This window comes from Lagopus leucura, unplaced genomic scaffold (genome assembly GCF_019238085.1).
Source record: "Lagopus leucura isolate 7727_CA_CO unplaced genomic scaffold, USGS_WTPT01 Super-Scaffold_100002, whole genome shotgun sequence".
Taxonomy (NCBI): domain Eukaryota; kingdom Metazoa; phylum Chordata; class Aves; order Galliformes; family Phasianidae; genus Lagopus; species Lagopus leucura.
The window spans coordinates 18,498,177-18,518,544 of record NW_024962263.1 but is presented as its reverse complement, the minus strand read 5'-3'; the positions used below and the strand labels follow the sequence as shown (position 1 = coordinate 18,518,544).

Genomic DNA, 20,368 nt, shown 5'->3' with positions numbered 1-20,368 from the left:
CTCAGGAATCCGAAATACTTTGATGTTTTACAGTACTCTAAATAGTACTAACAGCTTACAGAGAAGCACACATACACACACACAAAAAGACAAGAACTGAAGATGTTTATGTCACACATGGGGAAAGAAAGGGCAGAATTCTGGAAACAGAGAACAGTATCTGTAGAATCGATTTGATCTAACAATTTCCCTTGGGCAGCTACTACTGGTGAAATGATATGCCAGCAAAATTGCTTTCCAGAAGCAGCAGCAGCTGGTGCAGGAGTAGATGAGAATAAAAGCAGAGCACAAAATTACAATAAATACACAGGGAGATTATGCAGGGTTTAAACAGCAAAGAAATATGGATTCTTTTAAATGGATTAGCTTAATTTGTACACTTGTATTTAAGTCGTCACTTCGTCAATAATTAACTTAAAAGACAGCAACCAGCTTAGTCAGAAATAAATGAATCTGGCTAGAGGTGAAAGTCAGGGTATAACAGGATAGCAAATAGGAGAAAAAATACATAAACTGTATTCTTTCTTTCTTTTTTTTTTTTTTTTTTTTTTTTTTTTTCTCCTGTTAATACTAATTAGTGCATTAAAATCATATTTTTAAGGGCATTTCAGTCATTTTTGATACCTGGAAAAACTACAAGCATAACCTGGAGCAGCACTTCTCTTGCTGGAAAATCTTGCAGGACTCTGCAGTTCAGAAAATGGTCTAATGACAAAAGTTAAGAAACACTGAAAACTGAATCAGTCAGTGTATGACCGTATTACAGTTAATAAAAATGGTTTATGATGATTTTAAGTACCATATTCTTCATCAGGGTAGAACAAAGAAGCCAGAATTATGCTTTTAAAATATTGTCAATACATCTTAAACATGTTACAGAGTGTCCATTTTTTCCTGAACTGCAGGTCTCCTCTCTTTCTTTCATCTCAACAGTTCTCACAGCAAGCCTTCCTGGGATCCAGAGACTGGGAGCCAGTTGATTATTCACACATCAATACAACTACAGTGGTTCACATCAACTGAGCATTCAGGCAGTGCCGTCATCAAGAATTGCCACAGGGAAAACATTCAACCTATTCACTCTGGATATATTTACATTGGTTGTTTTTATTTTTGTTTTGTTTCTCTCCTTTCTCCTCTCCTCTCCCTTTTCTATTATGTTTTGGTAATATGAGTTGCCTTGCAGCACAGCTACAACAGACAATTACACAATATTTGAATATATGAGGAACAAGTTGTTGCAATCACCAATAAAGCTGTCAAAAACTATACTACAGCTATGAAATCATTGTAAATGCATAATTTCACATTTATTAAACAACACACTCATCTAAACAAGCTAATTTAATCTTTTCATAAACTCAGAAAAACTTGATTTCACAAATCTGCATGTGAATTACTGTATTCCTGTATCTTGCACTTACTTCTCTATTTAAACTAAGTGAGAAATTAAACAGAGTTCTGTGATAGTATGTGATAAAAGCATTATGAAGGTAATGTGAAAGGAAATAGCCTCCAAGCAGCCTCTCTTCTGTAGTATTCTTTTTTATAGTTTCCTGTCCTGACTCTTTCCATTAACCACCACAATTTACTTTTTCCTCCAGTAGATTTCATGTCTCAACTTCCTCAAATATGTTTTTGTTTTGCATAGTCTACTTGATAGGGTAGTTTGTCAGAAGAAATGTTTTATCTGAGAACATAAGTTCAAGAAACGGTACTGTGAGAAGCGATGTATATTATCCATTGGAAAAGAGTACTTCCATTAGGATATATGGCAAGCATAGTCTCAAAATAATTTAATAAATGTTTCAAGATTGAACGCTTAAAAAACAAGAAAATTTGCAGTTCCGTATCGTATATATATTATGTATATATGTAAGTTATGTAAAAGAATAAAAAGCTTTACATTTTTCTCTATCTTAGTAGAAACGTCAAATAGATTAATAACATTTGCATTTTTTCAGTACTTTAATTTATTTTCACCAAACTGATTACTTAAAATTCCATTAATTTAATTCATATAAGATGACTGGATACTACTTTTGAATACAAAACAATATGGTGCACTTTCACTGTAGAAACAACAAAAAGTTCCATACTGTGGACATGGTTCTGGCTGAACTATTTTATGTCTCATTTTTCTTTCTTCACACAAACCATTCAATAATGCTGTACAATGACACTGGTACAACCTCAGAGATGAGGAAAGTATAGTAATATTAAAGCAAGCATAACATATAGCACTAAAAAAAACAGATCTTGAAAAAATGCTGACATGGAACCTAATCACTTAAAATGGCCACATGAATTGAAAACATGCTTAATTGTAATTCTGCAATAAATGCTGCCCTAAAATGGGATTAATAGAAGTTTACTTATATATATGTTCCATATATTTGCATGCACCCCGTAAGAAAACACAAATCCTAAGAGATTTTTAAATATTCTCTTCGGTCACAGCAATCGTCACAGTGGGATGCTATAAGATAGATATGATTGTATGAAACGTTTAATAACTCAGATGACTGTATTTTCATTCCAAATAAACTGTCAGAATAAGGCAGAAGACTAGTATAATAACAGCATATGCTCTCGGTGGTACAGTATCAGTGCAACAAATCTTCTTTTCAAAGAACAGCTTATTCACAGAGGGGGGGAGCCAAACATCAATTTCTTCAATATTTAAGGATTTGTTAAATAAAGTGATTAGCTGTAGGATGGGAGCAGATAATAAATCAGAGGTAGATCCATTGTAATGCCCAATGAAGATAGTTACCCAGTAAGTAGAGAGCCCAGGCCAAAAACAATGCTTTTTGAACTTTTCCATCATGGCTATCTCCTTGTCACTCATTACGGCATTTTCTTCCCTGTTAAAACTCTTTTTTGCTCTGTGTGGGCCACTCCATCGGTCAGCAGGGGATTGACATAAAACTCTAATGCATAAAGCCAAAACACAAAGGAAAAAAAGTAGGCTACATTTAATCCCTCCTACTTTAAGCTTGTCTGGGCTTCACTGAGTAAGGAAGAACAGTGTTGAGCCACATATATTATATATGGTAGTAGCAGTAATATATAAGTATATTATACTTAACATATATTATATAGCTAACGTATATAAGTAACAAAACTTATTTTATTTTTTTTAATTAAAACAAAAAAAAAAAGTGACAAAATCATAAAGTTAGTGGGCTGGACACGTATGCAAATGAAAACAGTGTCAAAAAGAAAGACTGGGGCATGGGTAGACAAAGATTTTCTCAGGTTCAGACAATACTGCAATACTGGTGCAAAGGAAAAGCGCACAGTTTAAACAAATTAAAAAAAATACTTATCAACTCAGAAGCATCAAAATGCTGTCATGCCTCTTCATTCATCCTTGTCAATTTTTTAAAACAAGAAATGAACTTCAGCAACCAAATTTTTATCATCAATTATCAAAATAAAGATAGTAAAATATTTTTACAATGTCCATACCAAATATTTACATTGCAGAAAATTTTCTTTCACTTATAGCAGAAACAATCATTCACTCCTGCTTACTCAAATCCAATTTTATAAGCAAAACTGCAGTTAAGCAATAATAACCCAGAGACATCTATGGCATTTTTCACAGAATCACAGAATTGCTCAGGTTGGAAGAAACCTTCAAGATCATGAAGTCCAACCACAACTAACCATACTACCCTAACTCTAAAAACTCTCCACTAAATCATGTCCCTGAGCACCACATCCAAATGGTTTTTAAACACATCCAGGGATGGTGATTCAATCACCTTCCTGGGGAGCCTATTCCAGTGTTTAACAACCCTTTCAGTAAAGAAGTTTTTCCTGATATCCAACCTAAACTTACCCTGGTGCAACTTGAGGCCATTTGCCTTCATCCTGTCACCAGTGAGAAGAGACCAACCCTGCTCTCACTGTAAGCACCTTTCAGGTATTTGAAGAGAGCAATAACGCCTCCCCTCTGCCCCTTTTCCCTAGACTAAGCAGCCCCAGTTCCTTCAGTCACTCCTCGTACGGCATGTTCTCCAAGCCCTTCACAAGTCTTGTTGCTCTTCTTTGGATCTGCCATTATAGCAAGTATGAGATTAAACATCCCAACCAGTTGAATATAACAAACTCCAATTCCTACCAGAAATGAATGATGTAACCTGCATCTTTCCATTGGCAGCTCTGTAAAACTAGAATCCAATTTCTCCACTTCTTTATCATGAATGCACCAAAACAACATACTATGCTTTCATTGGCTCTAAAGAAATTATTGAATAAAAATATCTATTTTTTTTTCAGTTTCGTCTTCATTGGAAGATGTTAAAAATATTTTAAAAACACTAACATCAGTTTGATATAATTTTTTCCACTCTTCTCCCATCTAACCTGGCCAACAAGATAAACAAGTTTTCTCAGAACTTTATTGACACTAAAAGGAATAATATTTTTCCATACCAGTCACAATGTCTTGTCGTTTCAATGACTGCACTCTCATTTGATATAATTTTGAGGAGCTAAATGGACCTATATAATCTCTTAAAGTGAAAAAAAAACTCAATGTTCTTGTTTTATAATTAGTTGTGATTGATATCTTTCAACATTAAGAAAAAAATGTGACTAAATCAAGCAAAGAACAAATAACATTTCAATTGCTACTGAGAACATATAGACTGATAACTGTAACAGCACAAAAACATTGTCAGCATCTTTTCTACATTATTTTCTGCATCACTTAATACTTAAACTATAATAATTCTATTTTAAATTGTTTAAGATTTACACCTTTAAGATTTACAACTGTGTACCACAATGATACCTGTTTTCCTTTATGACAATGTTATTTTCACAGTAGTGAGACTGGGACCCAAAAATGACCTTGAGAGAATGGAAAATACAAATATTCTACGTCAAAAGAAAACCCTCAAATATTATTTCTTAAAACAAATCTTTCCAGCATAGTTAGTTTTATTTCCTATCTCTCTCTACGTGTATATATTGTATATATTGCAGAATGTATTTCGGAATATACATTTTATTATCCATTTAACAATAAAGTGTTAACTTCATTTGGAGCCACGTTTCCTACCTACACAATAAGAAAAAATGTGGACATACATTAGCCATGAAAAGAATAATTTAACTCATGCATGTACTCATATATCTAATCACTGGGAAGGCAACAGAGCATCCTAAAACATCTACAGGAACTTGAACTGTTATTCTGAACCACTACAGTCTGGTGGCCAGATGGCATCCATAAAAAGATATAGGAGGATAGCGCTTTAAATGTAAGTCATTTTGCTTACACATCTTTAAGTGCTAACATTTTTTGGTGAAAAAAAGAAGGAAAAAAACCTCATGAAAACAAAACCAAAAGTCTCTTCCTAAATATAAGCACATTTTATACTCAACTCTAGTATTTCCCTTCAGCTGGAAATTCCAAATGAATTCTTAAGTACTAAACTTCAGCAGTATCTCCATAAATAATACTTTTAAAAATTTTATTTTCTTTTGTGCATTTCCACAGAATTCCTGAAGATAACTTTATGTTTTAAATATACAAATGGCATAAGCATTTGTAAGCAAATGAAACTCTGCCTCCGAACAGTTTACAGATTATGATAATGAAAAGGTCCCACAGGAGAGCAATCACAGAAGATCTGTAGGTTTCCCAAGCTGTAATACTGCAATAATATTATCAGAATGTCTGTCAGTATGGCTCCCCCTGAATGCACACACAAAAACAATGAGGTTTCTTCATGAATGTGAGCAGTTAAAATCACTGAGGATCTTACAGCTACACAGCAGAGGGGAAGATTCTCATCATGATACCAGATATCAATATCGAGCATGTTCTATACTATGTTAGAACAGTTTGCAAAAAGTTCAAACACAAAATTGGCATCTTTGCATTGGTGAGATAAGACTAACTAAGCAGCAAACTAAAGGTATTACTAAAGGTATTTCCATATTAAACTATGAAAAAAAACCACCCTTAAAAGATACATTAATAGTTTTTCATTGGCATTATTAGATTTGTAAGACTACCAGATATCTGTTGACGTCATGAAGTCAAAAAGTCAGAGTCTCAAGTTCAAATGACCTTCTATTAATGTAAAAAAAGGTATGATAAATATGATAGCTAATACAAATATTTACTGAAACACGTGTATCGTGAGTAATTAACAGCAAATCAGCAACCATTGTTGTTGGGTCTTTTTTTGCAGAAATAGTAACATTTTTCACTTGATGCAAAAAAAAAACCAAGAAATCACTAGTAAGTGAGAACGATGATGTGCAAACACATTTTCCAGGAAATCAATAATCAGCATCTTTTTAAAATGTCAGATGAAATCTCAACCTGGTAAAGATGTCACTTATGCAATCTATTGTACCCTCCCACCATACCACATTTTATCAACTTTTTGAGATGAAAAATTATGTAAGCCTTCATCAAAAAAGAGACCTAGAAAAATGAATTTTATGTCTGACTAAAATTCTATATTAACTACGGAATGCATTAAGTTTGGATTATTAATAGCAGAAGAGGAAAATATTTAACTTGCACAAATGAAATGTATCAGAATTGTCCACAACAATGCATATGGTAAGAGGCTGCAATAAAATAACAGGTAATAAATAACAAACTGCTTGAAGTGGAACTGGAAGTTCCAACGCATGTTAAAGCCAACATAACAATTTCAGATAAGAACATGAAATGTCTGGATTATGACTACATATCAAATGTACTTTTAGTCACCAGAGAATAAGAGTATGATAGAAAAAAAAGCTACCAGAGCATTACAGCCCATCTTATGCTCCTAAGTGAGGAAACACAGAAACAGGAACAACAGATCTTGGTACAGTGACCTTTTTATTCTGTAACAGATTTGGCAGGCAAGATTTTTGTAAAGATGCACTGTAAAAAATGAAAAGAAAAAAAAAAGAAATGAAAAAGAATATACATTTCAAAGAAACATATTGCTTACATAAATAGAGTCCTAAGGGAACGCATCTCCAGACAAATTATAGCTAGTATAATGAAATAATTCAATTCCACCTCAGCACAGATCTTCATTCATGATATCATTTCATCTTGCCTAGGCTAATGCAGTAATTTATTTCATGGCTTCTTAAAATCCCATTTTTTTGGAGCAGGCAGCTGAAATACAGACAGCTCATATTCATCCCCTAGATAATTCCCATTCTTCTTCAAGATTACATTCAAAATAGTTTTTGTTCTCACAATGCTGAAAATAATAGCTTTCCAACTTTCCCCAAAAGTACAATATTTGTTTCTTACTCCTTCTCATTTGCTGAAATTGTATTTTAGTCATTACATACAATGTCACGTTCCATTCCAGCAAAATAGCTTTTACTTGCTTCTGCACCTCATAAGACCATAGTGCATAAACAAATGCACAGTACTGAAAAGATGTGACATGGTGTCCTTGGAGCCTTCTGTTCTCCAGGCTAAACAAGAACAGTTCCCTCAGCTTTTCTTCATAGGAGATGTATTCTAGCTCTCTTGTCAACATGCACTCCTCTGGACTCTCTTCAAAAGATCCACATCTTTCTTGTGCTTGGGGCTCTATGTCGAGACACAGTACTGCAAGTGAGGCCTGAACAGATGGCAGAGGAGAGGGGCCCAATCACTTTCACTGCCCTGCTAGCCATCCCTCTTTTGATACAGTCTATGACACAGTTGACACACTGCTGGCGCCTGTCCAGCTTTTTATCCACCAGGACCCCCAAGTTCTTCTCTATAGTGCTGCTTTCAGTGAGTTCTTCTCCCAGTCTGTACACATATCTGGGATTGCTGTGACAAAGACGCAGCACACTTTGCACTTGGCCTTGTTGAAACTCATTCAGTTCTTGTTGGTCCACTTCTTAGGACTGTCCATGTCCCTTCCTCCTGTCATATCAACCGGACCACTCAGCTTAGTGTTACTGTCAAACTTGCTGAGGGTGTGCTCAATCCTACTATCAAAGTAATTGATAAAGATGTTAAAGAGCACCAGTCACAAGATGACCCCTGGGGGACATCACTCATCACTGGCCTTTACCTGGACATAAAGCTTCCAGGTGGATTTGTTCCACAGTTTTTCCAGGCTCACTGGTCTGTAGTTCCCAAGCTCTTCCTTTCCACACCCTTAAAAATGGGTGTGATTTTTTCCTTTTTCAAACAGAAAGTGATAGTATAACGGAGAACAGTTTTAAACTAAAAGATGGAAGATTTAGATTAGATATTAGAAGGAAGTTTATTCAGGTGTTGAGTAACAAGCACAGTGAGGCACTGGCATGGGCTGCCCAGAGATGCCGTGGATGTCTCATTCCTGGATGTATTCAAGGCCAGGGTGGTGTTTTTGGGCAGCCTGATCTGCTGGGTGGCAGCCCTGGTTATGACAAGGAGCTGGAATTAGATGACAATTAATAATTTACAAACCAAGCCATTTTTTTTATATTCTGTAAAAATGTAATGAAGGAAGAAAAAAGCAAAAAAACATTTTTCTCCTTTTCCTGGAAAGGCATGAGGCTAGGTAATAAGTATGGAGCGAATGAATTCACGTGTTTGTCTCCTCACTGCAAGAGTTACAGTTCTTACGATGAGTTCTTGGTACTCTACATACATTTCAAAAAAACTGTTACATACTACTCCAAAAACCGTTCACAAATCTTGGAACATAAACTGTTAGTATATCTGGAAATTGATTGTCTAAATTGACAAGTGACAAACAAAAAGAAGTATTCAAATGAGAAAATGCAAGTTTGCTCCAAAATTTCCAGTAGAAATTGTTTTTCAAAGACAAATACAGTTTCTTGGAATTGTTCGTTTGTTTGGGGGAACAGGCTGTGTTGGTCAGGAAAAATTCTGCTTCCTCCTCACTTTATCACTATCTAGAAATCTTTAACTAACAATAATCTAATGAAAAAGAGCCCACAACATTGTGGCTATTAATCTGAACAGTGATTTTCACAAATTAGAGACTTGATGTTCAATCAGAGGTGCATTATTTCATAATTGACACTTTTAAACTACCAAACACATTAATGACAATTTCATTCTGATTCAGAACAAACTAAAAAGGTAATTATTAAATGTTTCTTGTAAGACAGCTATTCAAAGCACTAATTAGTTATTTTAGTTAAAACTAGAATGACAATAACTCCATAAAAACTCTCTAAATAGGACATGATGTGATATTTTGAAAGAGATGGAAAAACACGGACTTTTTTTTTAAATTCCTTTGCACTTCAAATGGACTCAATCTTTTTTTTTTTTTTTTTTTTTTTTTTTTTTTTTTTTTTTTTTCCCTCTCTGTTGTTCTTTCTAATGGGAAAAAGAAGAAAAAACTTCAATTTAGCCAGATAATAATAAAAATACACTCCTATGCTGTTGCCTTAACTTAAAATTTAGTACTGAAATGTTAGACTTCAGAAGCTTAATGCAAAGTTCACTGAATACTAAGTGAAACATTTCAAATGAGCAGATTTCAAGCAAATTTTATAAAACTGATCTGCATTATGTCACAGACGTAGTCCATCACTGGCCAGTGAAAGAGTAGTAATGGCATTCTATTACATTCTGTACTAAACTATGGTCCTCTTGAAACAGTAACATAGTTATATAGATAAATATATTGCTGTGCTTGTAAAATTAAATCTAAACAAACCTAATTTGGAGTGGAACGTCAGAAGTGCTTCTCACGAAACCAGATGGCACCAAAACATCACTGAAGCACTGCAATGATTACTGACAGACAGGAGACATTCCTTCTGCCATGAGGAGAAAGACCGGAGATCCTCAGACTCTCCTTCCATAAGACATAGTGATGTTTCAGTGTCCATGTTGCAAGAAATTGGCTAGCACCAGGATATGCTAACGTGTGTCTAGCCAAGGTGAACAGAGACAAAAGGAAAGTCTTTTTCTATTCTGGTCTTTATGTACTAGGCAAAAGTTGAAAGCTGTAGAGAATACTGGAGCGTTCTTTCTTAGAAATAAATCATACAAGATCTGCAGAGGGTCCCAGGTACGGAGTGAAATGAGCTAGCACCACAGAGGCAGGTGCTCCAACATGCCTGAGCCATGGACAGCACACACTTTAAAAGAACCACAGATGCTGTAAACACCAAAAAAGCCACCTTCTTGGATATTATTCCAAGCTCTAAATTCTAAATTTTCTAAAATCTAAATAATTCCTCTTTATGTAGGGCAATATATGCTGCAATTCATACAGTGTATAGAGAGAAGCTATCTGTCATATATCAAATAGATTCTTATCTATAGAAATTAATAACAATGCAGTAAAAAGTTAAGGTGGACTTAAAAATCCTAGCATTCAATGTGAGTTAACAAACATTGCTCCTTGTTTACCTATAACCTCGTATGCACAGGTTCACTAAGTTCTTTTAAGAAAAATGTGTGACCTGAGAGAAAATGTAAAATACATTTGTTTTTTGTTTGTTATTCTGCTTCTGCCTACGAGCATGTGTCAGCAGCTACATTAACTATTTTTAATTTCAAGGCCTTGAAATTCACTCTGAGGACTTCTTGCAAAGGGAAAGGATCTTCAGTCAAAAGAAGAAAGTAATAAAAACATTGTAACTGTCATCTGGAAACAGTTGCATCTTACCCCAAATCAATTAGTTGCATCTTACTCCAAAATGAGTAAAAAACCCCACAGTGAATGCCCACAGAGGTTAAAACACTTCTAAAGTCTTGCCAGAGTTACTGTTAAAAGGAGGACAAAACTCCTGCTAAGTGGGCAACTACAAGGAATCACATTCAAGAGAAATATATCTGTGAGTCCTTCACCTCTTATGGTTCATTCGTCTAGAAAAACACAGTTAGTGCCTCCATTCCACTTTCTTATTGTGTATTCAACAGAAGATAACTTATAACAGATATCTGACATACAGATCAATGAAAATTACTGTCCCTGGATGTCACTCCTATGAGAAACAAGAAATTAATTGCCTCTCATACCTATAAAGAACAACATATCCTGAGAAAAGTGAGAAGTACATGGATGGCAAGCATGTATCATCTGTCTCTTCATAGCTACGCCAAGAAGTCTCAATCTAATAATCTATGTTTACATTCACAATTATTTAAGATCTACTTTCCCATAGGCCTTTCTCTGAAAATCAACTCCACAAATGTATGCTTTAAACTTTTTAAAAACAATCAGGTATTGGCTTTTTGTGCAATCATTTTGTGCCAGCAGCCCAGTCCAAGCAAGCAAGCAAGCAAGCAAGCAAACAAACAAAACTACTTAGAAGTGCTTTATAATGGAAATACTTCTTTATGTATATTCATATATGTGATAATGTGAAAAGTAGTGGATAGACAGAATTTAACAAGAATAATGAATATTGACTTACTACGTAATGAAACAATGTTTAAAATAATGTCAAATTCAACTGTATTACTCAGATAATATTACATTGCAATTACTGCTATTTTTTGACTTATTACTGTCAGCTGGACATGGAGATGGTGCATCAAAATAAAACAAACATGTCTACATGCTAAAAAATTAATGTTTTATGTAATTTAAAGTATAATTGTATTAAATAAAATTATTACTAAGTACACTTTTGTAGAATACCAGTTTTTAGTTGTTTAGAAAAAGTGCATTTTTCTCTGGATTTTTTTTAACCTTATTTCATCTTATCTGATAAGTTGTATGTGATATTTTATATTATATATATATAATAATTCACTATGGCATTGATTACATAAATAATTTGCTGATACATCTTAATGCACAATATTATTTTTATTACTTCATTATACCTTGCAACTGTTGCTTTGCCAGAGCATTATAAAACCCTTGCAGAACATGCAGAAATTTGAGATTATGAGCCAAATTTTCTGAGTAATTTACAATAAGATGATATTGCCATTTATGGAAACTGTTTCAGAATCAGAAAATGCAACTGTTGACAATGTACTGTCTATACCGCTGAAAAACCCTTGCAGATGATATCACATCTGAACTAAATGTAATGCCTCACACAGAATATGCAGAATAGCCACTATGAGTATGAAACTCTATAAAACAAACAAACAAACAAACAAACAAAACAACACAAAAGGCAAGAAAACAGCAGGCTCCCACCTGCGAGGTATACAACAAGTTAGATATTTATCATAAAGACCATCCATTTGGAAAACAAAGGCCTCCTCAGTACAGCAAAGAATACCGTATTTAAGCTTAAATGCCAATGATTAGCAAAATAAACATACCGGGATGCACTTTCAGTCATTCAGATACTACTGCAGAATGTTATGGATAAGGTGAACAAACCACTTCACTGTGATACCAACTTTTTTGAAGACTGATTACAAACAGATTAAAGCTAAGACTTGAGAAACACATTTAAGGGAGAGGATCTGCATTATGTTACCAGTTCTTGCCATTGCACATCATAGGCAAGTATCTGAAGAAAATCTCATCATAAAGAGATATTCTTCAGGAGAAAATAACTGATAAGTCCCTCATTTTATTTTCATCTTTCATTCAAGTGTAGCCTAACTTGCATCATGGTTAGATATATATGGAATTGCAGCATTTTCTGCCCGAGCACTTTTAGATGCAATCTATTGATCTAAAATGTATTTCTTGAAAGAACAGTTTGAGAGAGAGCAAAACCTCATTTAATCTACACTTTTCCCTGAGGACTGCTCTCCTGATGGCTATATCTACTTCTAGGAGTGCAAGAGCTTTACTAAATTCCAGGAAGGCTTCAACTCCTACAGCTTCCCTAACGTTACAAATGCAATTGAATTTTTCCTTACAAATATTGTAAGCTTCACCTCACAATACTACACAACTGAAATACTGGTTGTTTCATGGACCAGCTAAGGAAAAAGAAAGAGCAATAGCATATTTTAATACTGTAATCATAACTACAGATGTTATTCAGAGACTATCCACAATCTTAAGCTTACTGTGCTGTTTCTGTTAATGCTTATGTTATTCAACCCTTCAGGCACCATAGTACCACAAAGCCATTCATTCCAGTGGGAGAGGGGAGAGAACTGGAAAAAAGGGAGAACTTCTTGGCTGAGATAAAGTGATGCACAGTGCAATTGCTCACCACTGACAACTGATGCCCAACCAGTTCCTGAGCAAGCAACTGCACCCCCAGCCGACTCTCCCAGTTTTATTACTGGGCATGACATCGCATGGTACAGAATGTCCCTTTGGGCAGTCGGGGTCATCTTTCCTGGTACTGTCCCTTCACAGATGTTTGTGCACTGCCAGCCTCCTCACTGGCAGTTCAGTGTGAGAATCTGAAAAGTCATTGACACTGTGTAAGCACTGCTCAGCAATAACTACAACCCTGGTATGTAAGCAACACTGTCGTTTTTTTTTTTTTTTTTTCCTATATCCAAAATATGGCATTATACCAGCCACCATGAAGACAATTATCTCAGCTGAAACCAGAAAGCTTGGCAAAGATAGAAAGGGATGGAATACTGCAGGGGCTGGAAATGCACTCTGAGGCAAACTCAGAAAATATGGACCCAACAGAAGGGAAACCAGGCAATCCTACTCACAGGTTTTATGTCCCCCCTTCACACAGGCACTGACCTTGTGAGTGATACTAAGCAGAATACTGATGGGAGGATAAGTGCTGTCATACAGCTGATAAAGGTCAAATTTCCCAGACGGATCACAGTTCTGCTGATGGTTTATGAAAGTGGTTTCTCATACTCTTCCTTTCAGATAAGAATTGAATTACAGAGGTCCTCCAGATGTCATCTTTGTTATCATATTTTAAAAATGTGGTAAAATTAGTTCATAGATACCTTGTGATTTTTGGCCAATTGATACGGAGCTTGTGTTAATTCACTTTTCTTATGAAGTATTTCAACTGCTGGAAAATATGTCTTGAAAAGTATTGTTTTTATACATAATCTTTGGAAAATAATTGTTTCCACATCATTTGATGTGATTTTCTGTATAGTTTACTCCTAGATATTATCAGTTACTTTTATTCAAATGGTAACTAAAATGTTTGCCTTGTTCTGACGCACATATTTATTTCATCGAATGTAGATTATGCACAAATTATATTCTGAGAGTCCAGGATTTGTGTGCATCATAAAAATCAATGTTTATATGCAACTACTGAAGGAAAAAGTATTTTCAATCAATTCTGTATGCCTAACTTCTTTCTCACAAGTCTGCCACCCCTGCCTTTTGTTTGCCTCCAGTCCAGAAATAAATGTAATTTCTCAAAACAAGAAAGGCAAAAATGTCAGTTTACTCAAACTAATTACTGAAGCAATAGCATTATTAACACAATGTATTAGTTAAAAGAAAAAAAAAATAAAATCTCGTAGAATAGGCACTGTGTCTGCAATTGCAGGCATCCTACCATTACCAAACCAGCAGGTCTTGGAAAAGTACCTCAGTATTGCTGCTCACTCTTATTTTTATTGCCATCGAAGAATTTTATTGCCACTAGATAACTGCATTTCTGAAATTATCATCCTCAATAATACCAATACTGACAACAACCAGTGAAAAGGAAAACTGAACTGAAAAACAGAGCATGGATCATGAAGCAGAGTTATGTATTTAGAAGGGAATTCAATGTGTTTCGCTAAAATTTTATTTCACTTCTCAAGCCAAAAAAATAAGGCAACAGACTCAACAGCCTAGTAACTCTTTCCTCTAGAAAAAGAGATAGAACTAGGACTCTACTGTCTAGAAAAATTACACGTATTAGAACAATTAAAGCAAAATAGTCACTGCTTAGTTCCATAGCATTACAGATTGATCTACTCTCTACTGCTAGCAAGTGGACTGGTCCTTGAGTAAAGTCTTTAAACACAGAGTGTAATGAATTAATCTTCTGAGTCAGTGTCCTGGCAATCATCCCAGCTGAGCTAAAAATTACAGTAACGTACATATAGATTAAGGATGAAGTCTTATTCATTCCTACCCCTTCAAGTTAAACACAGTCTATCACATGTGCAATTTCCACATGTTGTTTTGATAGAATATTAGCTTTCCTTATTTAAAAACAGAGAAGTAGTTGTTCATATATCTGTTGTGAAAAGTTCAAAGATGCAGAGATATACACCTGTTCATAGTGTTAATCATCTACTGGCAAAAAAAGACATTTACAGATAATTACCAAAGAACTCTTTACTCACACCAGTATCATTATCTTATGTAATAGATACAGCATAGTATTTTAGACCTTCAGAAAAAAAAAAAAAGAAAAAAAACAGCATGCTATTATCCTCAGTACATTTGAAAAGACATGAATATCTAGAAGCATAGAAAAGCAATCTTAATAAACACAAACCTTAGGGAACTTTATACAATGGCCCATAGAACATAAAAGTACAACCTGGCATTGGTGAGCAGATAACGTTTTTACAACTATGAAAAAGACTATAAAAGAATAAGGCAATAGACTCCAATCCTCTATGTGTCTCATTGCTTTTGCAGTGACTCTAAACAAACAAACATTGTTCTTCTCCTGGCATTAAAGGAAACTGGGCATTAATGGGTGTATTAGGAGTCTGCGGAGTTAAGGGAACTTCATGAAGTACTCCTTTAGAGCAGAAGCACTTGGATTATGTAGGACACTTACATAGCCCCATAAAGCCATTAAAATGATACTGGAGGATCTGAGCATGAAAGAAAGAGATAGATTAAACACAGAACTCTCCAACTTGGGTGTATCTACAATACACCAAACCTGCATATCCGCAGGGCATAGTTAATCCTAATAAACTTACTTATTTTAAACAAATGTCACCAAGTCAGACATTTCAACTAAAAAAAGTAAGAATTTCCTATGCCAGAAATAGGTATGCTTATTAAAGTAAACTGCACCGTTTGAATTCTGAAATGATTTTATTACCTAATATGGCTATTCTACTAAGCCACATAAAGAGCACTCTTCCTTCTTGCACTCAAAAGTTTATGTATTTCTTTTAGTGTAAGATATCTTTAAGTGAAGAAATGAGGTAGATATTTAGCCATTAAATCCGTAATTATTACCTCAGTATTAAAATAACTTGATTTAATTCTAATTTTAACATATTTCTCCAATGAACTATGTTGTATTGTACGCACTCATACATCAATATTGAAGCTGTAAATAACTTTGTAAACTATCAACATTTTTTTATTGTTTCTCCAAAAGAATATGTGTACACTTGCCTACTTAAAATTATGCTGTACAGATTAATAAGGTCACAAAATATGCCGGTCCCACATCAATAATGAAATTTTAAAACAGATAACAATATTTTTAATTCAGGACGAAGATATAGAACTTTGAAGTTTGCTCATTTAGTGCCCATGAGACACATCTTTACATTTGGAGGCATCTATCCATCTATTAACTGTCTTTATTGTCTGTATTTTGCTTAAGAACCAAATTAGAGAATTTGGTCATTTCTTATAGGCATGCTAGAAGCCGTTATTTGTATTATTGTGAAGAGTGAAAAGCTGAAGGAGCACTCTTCTCACACTTAATTATTAAGTCTGTACTAATTTGCAGTGTCATTCTTTCACAAATAGGCATACATATTTATTTACTGTTCAGTATCTTCAAGTTAAAAACAAACAGAAACCCTAATTTGTGATTAAGAACTTCATAACACTACTGTTAAAACAACAGATCATTATAAACACAAATGAATACAAATACCTTTTTCACTGTTGTTCAGTTTAAGAGTACATGATTTCTCCTCCCACCACATTTCAATTCAAAACTGCAATGAACAGTTTTCAAACTCTTATTTCATCATAGTTACAAGAACCACTGAGAGAACAAATGTTCCACCAAAGGTGTCCACTCTTTATTTTCTGCTCTGAGATACTGATGCAGTGTGTCAGGCAATAGCAGAGTTTAGGTATGAGCTTACTATATAAGAACTAGAGTTGCACTATGGATTTCTCTTTCATTCCTTAAGTATGTGGCAATTAAAAGCAGGCTGCTACAGGTGCTGGAAAATGCACAGTCTAATTTGAGATTTCCCAAGGTAAAAAAGAAGGGCTTATGAGCTAGGGCCTCCCAGTCAGATGTTTGATGAGCTGCACTTGACATGAACAATGAACAAGGAAGGACAGATCCTATGAGTTAATAGATCAAAAGACCTTATGGTTTGAGAAAGATGAGGTACGTTTGGAACTCAGACTCCCAGAAGAAGTTTTGCATATTTGGGCATTTCAGAAAATTTTCAGGGTTCTGTAGAGTAATGGAAGAATAGTTCTAGAGAAGAGTACTATATTAAATATAAAAAGAATATTAATATTTTTCAATCCCACTGCTGACATCTAAGGGTTTTTTTATTTGCTTTAGTGAAATTAATGGTAGCATAAATGAAAAGTGACTTACGTTCTCTGGAGTCCCTTGCATATTTTAAAATATATTTTAAAATATTTTTTTAAAAGTTAAAAAATAAAGTCACATGCCCCTACATATATAATCTTTGCAAAAACATTTAGGATTTAGACCTTCACTTCTCTTGCATCAGCTTTATTAACATGTACTTACTTATAAAAATGCAGCAGAATATTTTGCAGCAATTAAGAAGGAAAGTAAATGGAAACCATAGGCTATCCCAGATAATTACTAATTACATAGCTAATTACAGTTATATAACACAGCTAATTACTAAACATAATTAATAGACTCAAACAAAACATCTCCTAGAATATCATTCAAATTCAAAGCATTTTCCAAATCTTTAAATTTCTTGTTATGCATGGACAGTAGTTTTGAAATTCACAGTTGTAACTGTACAGCTATAGCAAGTTTCTACCAATAGAATTCACAATTATTCTTTTCCAGGGAGGAGGGTGAAACAAACAAAACAAACAGATTCCCCATGTAAACATTCAAATAGAATAAGGAATCAAAAACATTTTCATATTCTGTACACATATTAAAAACAATTTAAGTTCATAGATGTTATTAAAATCATGGCCTAAGGCTTTCAGAATGAAAATATACTTCCATCTGGTTTCTTTATAACAGAAACAATTAGTGACATAACAATATTATTTTCTTTTATGATACAGATCTGGTATTGAGAACACCCATTATGATTCTACATTGAATAAATAACAGCTCCAGACTACATGTTCCACACTACTATCAAAAGAAAAAATATAGGGCACTGACTCAGAGTGACAAAAGAGAAATAAAAATGTAGGCCAGAATTGTATATCTAAGCAAAAGAAGGGCAGAGAGAGCTTCAGTACTGTGCCACTGATTTGCTGTACATACTCCAGAATGCTTTTGCTTGTGTCAGCTCATAGTCTGTAGGCTGAGGTGTGCAACCAGCAGTCATTTCTGGAACATGGTACAAACAGGATTGCATCAAGTTTACCCCCAAGCACTTTATACAATCCTTCAGTGCTACCCCTGTCAGGCCTTGCACTCTTAGGTCTTTCTAAAATGAGTTCAGCAATTTACAGAATGAGTTATGTCAAGAGACATCTTGGAGTCATCTAGTCCAGCCTCCTACTCAAAGGAAGTATAACCCAAAAGCCACCTTAGGTGCTACAGACAAATTTCTCTTGTACTGAAGCAAGTGCATGCCTCCAAATTCCACTGAGACTAACGTACATAAGAATTCTAAATGGAAAAAAGTTGCAATAGAAACAATTTCTACTACATTTTCTTCACTTCAGCACAATTGTCTTCCATACATTAAGTGTATGGATCATGACAGATAAGTAGAAAGGATTTCATTCTTCGATAAGAAAAGGGAAAAATAGTTTAAAAGTTCAGATGCAAAAAGACCTCTCACATTTTACTTGTTTAATATTAAGGACTATAAATATATTCTAAAGAAAATGCCATCATATTTATAAAGAAAATGGCCTTCATATAATCTAAAGATATTAACCTGCAGCTCCAAAGGACATTTCTTCTACTGATGCACAGTGTAAGCATAAATAATTTCACTCATTCTACTTCTTGAATCAGAGAATACAATTTCAATGCAATGACAAAACAGTAGTTTTATAAATACAACAATGATATTAATTTATAATGTGATATGTACTCAGGCACATAATAATCCTCCTAAGCCAACCCTTCAGGCAAAACAAAGCATTTAAAATCATAATATATTCAGCACACTTGAGTCAATTCCTAAACAGAGACTTGAAGAGATGTAAAAGTGCTATTCCACTTTTGCTGAATGGCTCATATCATGGTATAATGCAGAATTAATTCGGTACCCAGTTGGCTCATTTTAGTATTCAGTGAAACATAGCAACTCTAAAATTTTAGTGTTAAAGCCAAAAGTAGGATATAACAGGAACTAAAGAAAAAAAAAATGCCACCCACCCACATATTTTCTACACTGGATTCCATCTACCAAACTTTATTAACTGCAATATATTAACCAAATCACATTGATAGATACATAAAACACTCACCTGTTTTAGGGTCAACAGAGAAATATGGCTGTCCCTGAAGAATACTGTACACTACTCTGGCGCTGTTTCCATACGTAGGGTCATCTGCATCTGTTGCTGTCACCTGTAGAACAGATGTACCTGTGTATATAGGAAAATAGAAGTTAGTTGATAATGCGTGTAATTTTATGGCAAATAGGAAACATTTATAGGTACATTTCTAAAACACTTGCATTCCTCATATTCTGATATTGAGAGATCAGTGGCATTGTCTCTGTATTATTATTATTAGTATTAAAATTAGTACACAGGTAGTACTGAACGTAATGCCTCCAATTTATTTCCATGGAAACTACAACAGACACAAAGAGCACAATAACACTATTTGACAAAGCAAATTATCAGCTACAAAATACTATTTTCCAACATCATCAGCCCTACTAGCTATGCATTTTAGCCAGTGATAAACAAGAGCCTGCATGCCACACTCGTAAAAATCTGCACCAGCACAGGCGACTCAGTACCACTTTCGCCACTGCTGAAACCCATTACATGTCACCTCACTGTGCTCACATCCACTACTTGGTTGCCATAAAATTTCAGCAATTTTCTATGAATGTCAATTGAGGCAATTTTTTTCTGCATGGAGAAATTCAATTCCTTTGCTTTGTACACATTTTCATGTCAGACACCATCCTTTCAGGAAAACATAAAATATGAAGCATTACTTTTGGAGCAGTCCTCAGTTTATGGGAGCTGGTTTAGCCTAGTAACTGGAGTGCTCATCCAGTGTCAGTTTCATGTAACGAAGGATGCAGGTTTGAGCTCTGGCTGTGTTTAGAGTGGTAAGGCACTGGAACATGTTGCCCAGATGCTGCAGATGCCTTATCCCTGGAGATGCTCAAGGCCAGATTGTATAGGGTCCTGGGCCCCGTCAGGTTGATCTAGTGCCTGACCTA

The 20,368-nt window shown here is 34.7% G+C and overlaps 1 protein-coding gene across 1 annotated transcript in view; it reads right to left on the bottom strand.

Annotated features, from left to right (window-relative positions):
- The window catches only part of CDH18 (cadherin 18), a 152,554-nt gene that overhangs the window by 92,262 nt on the left and 39,924 nt on the right, over positions 1-20,368 (bottom strand). The window contains exon 3 of the mRNA XM_042869315.1: positions 19,431-19,550. Within this exon, the coding sequence (XP_042725249.1) occupies positions 19,431-19,550 (120 nt within the window). The remainder of the gene's footprint in view (positions 1-19,430; positions 19,551-20,368) is intronic.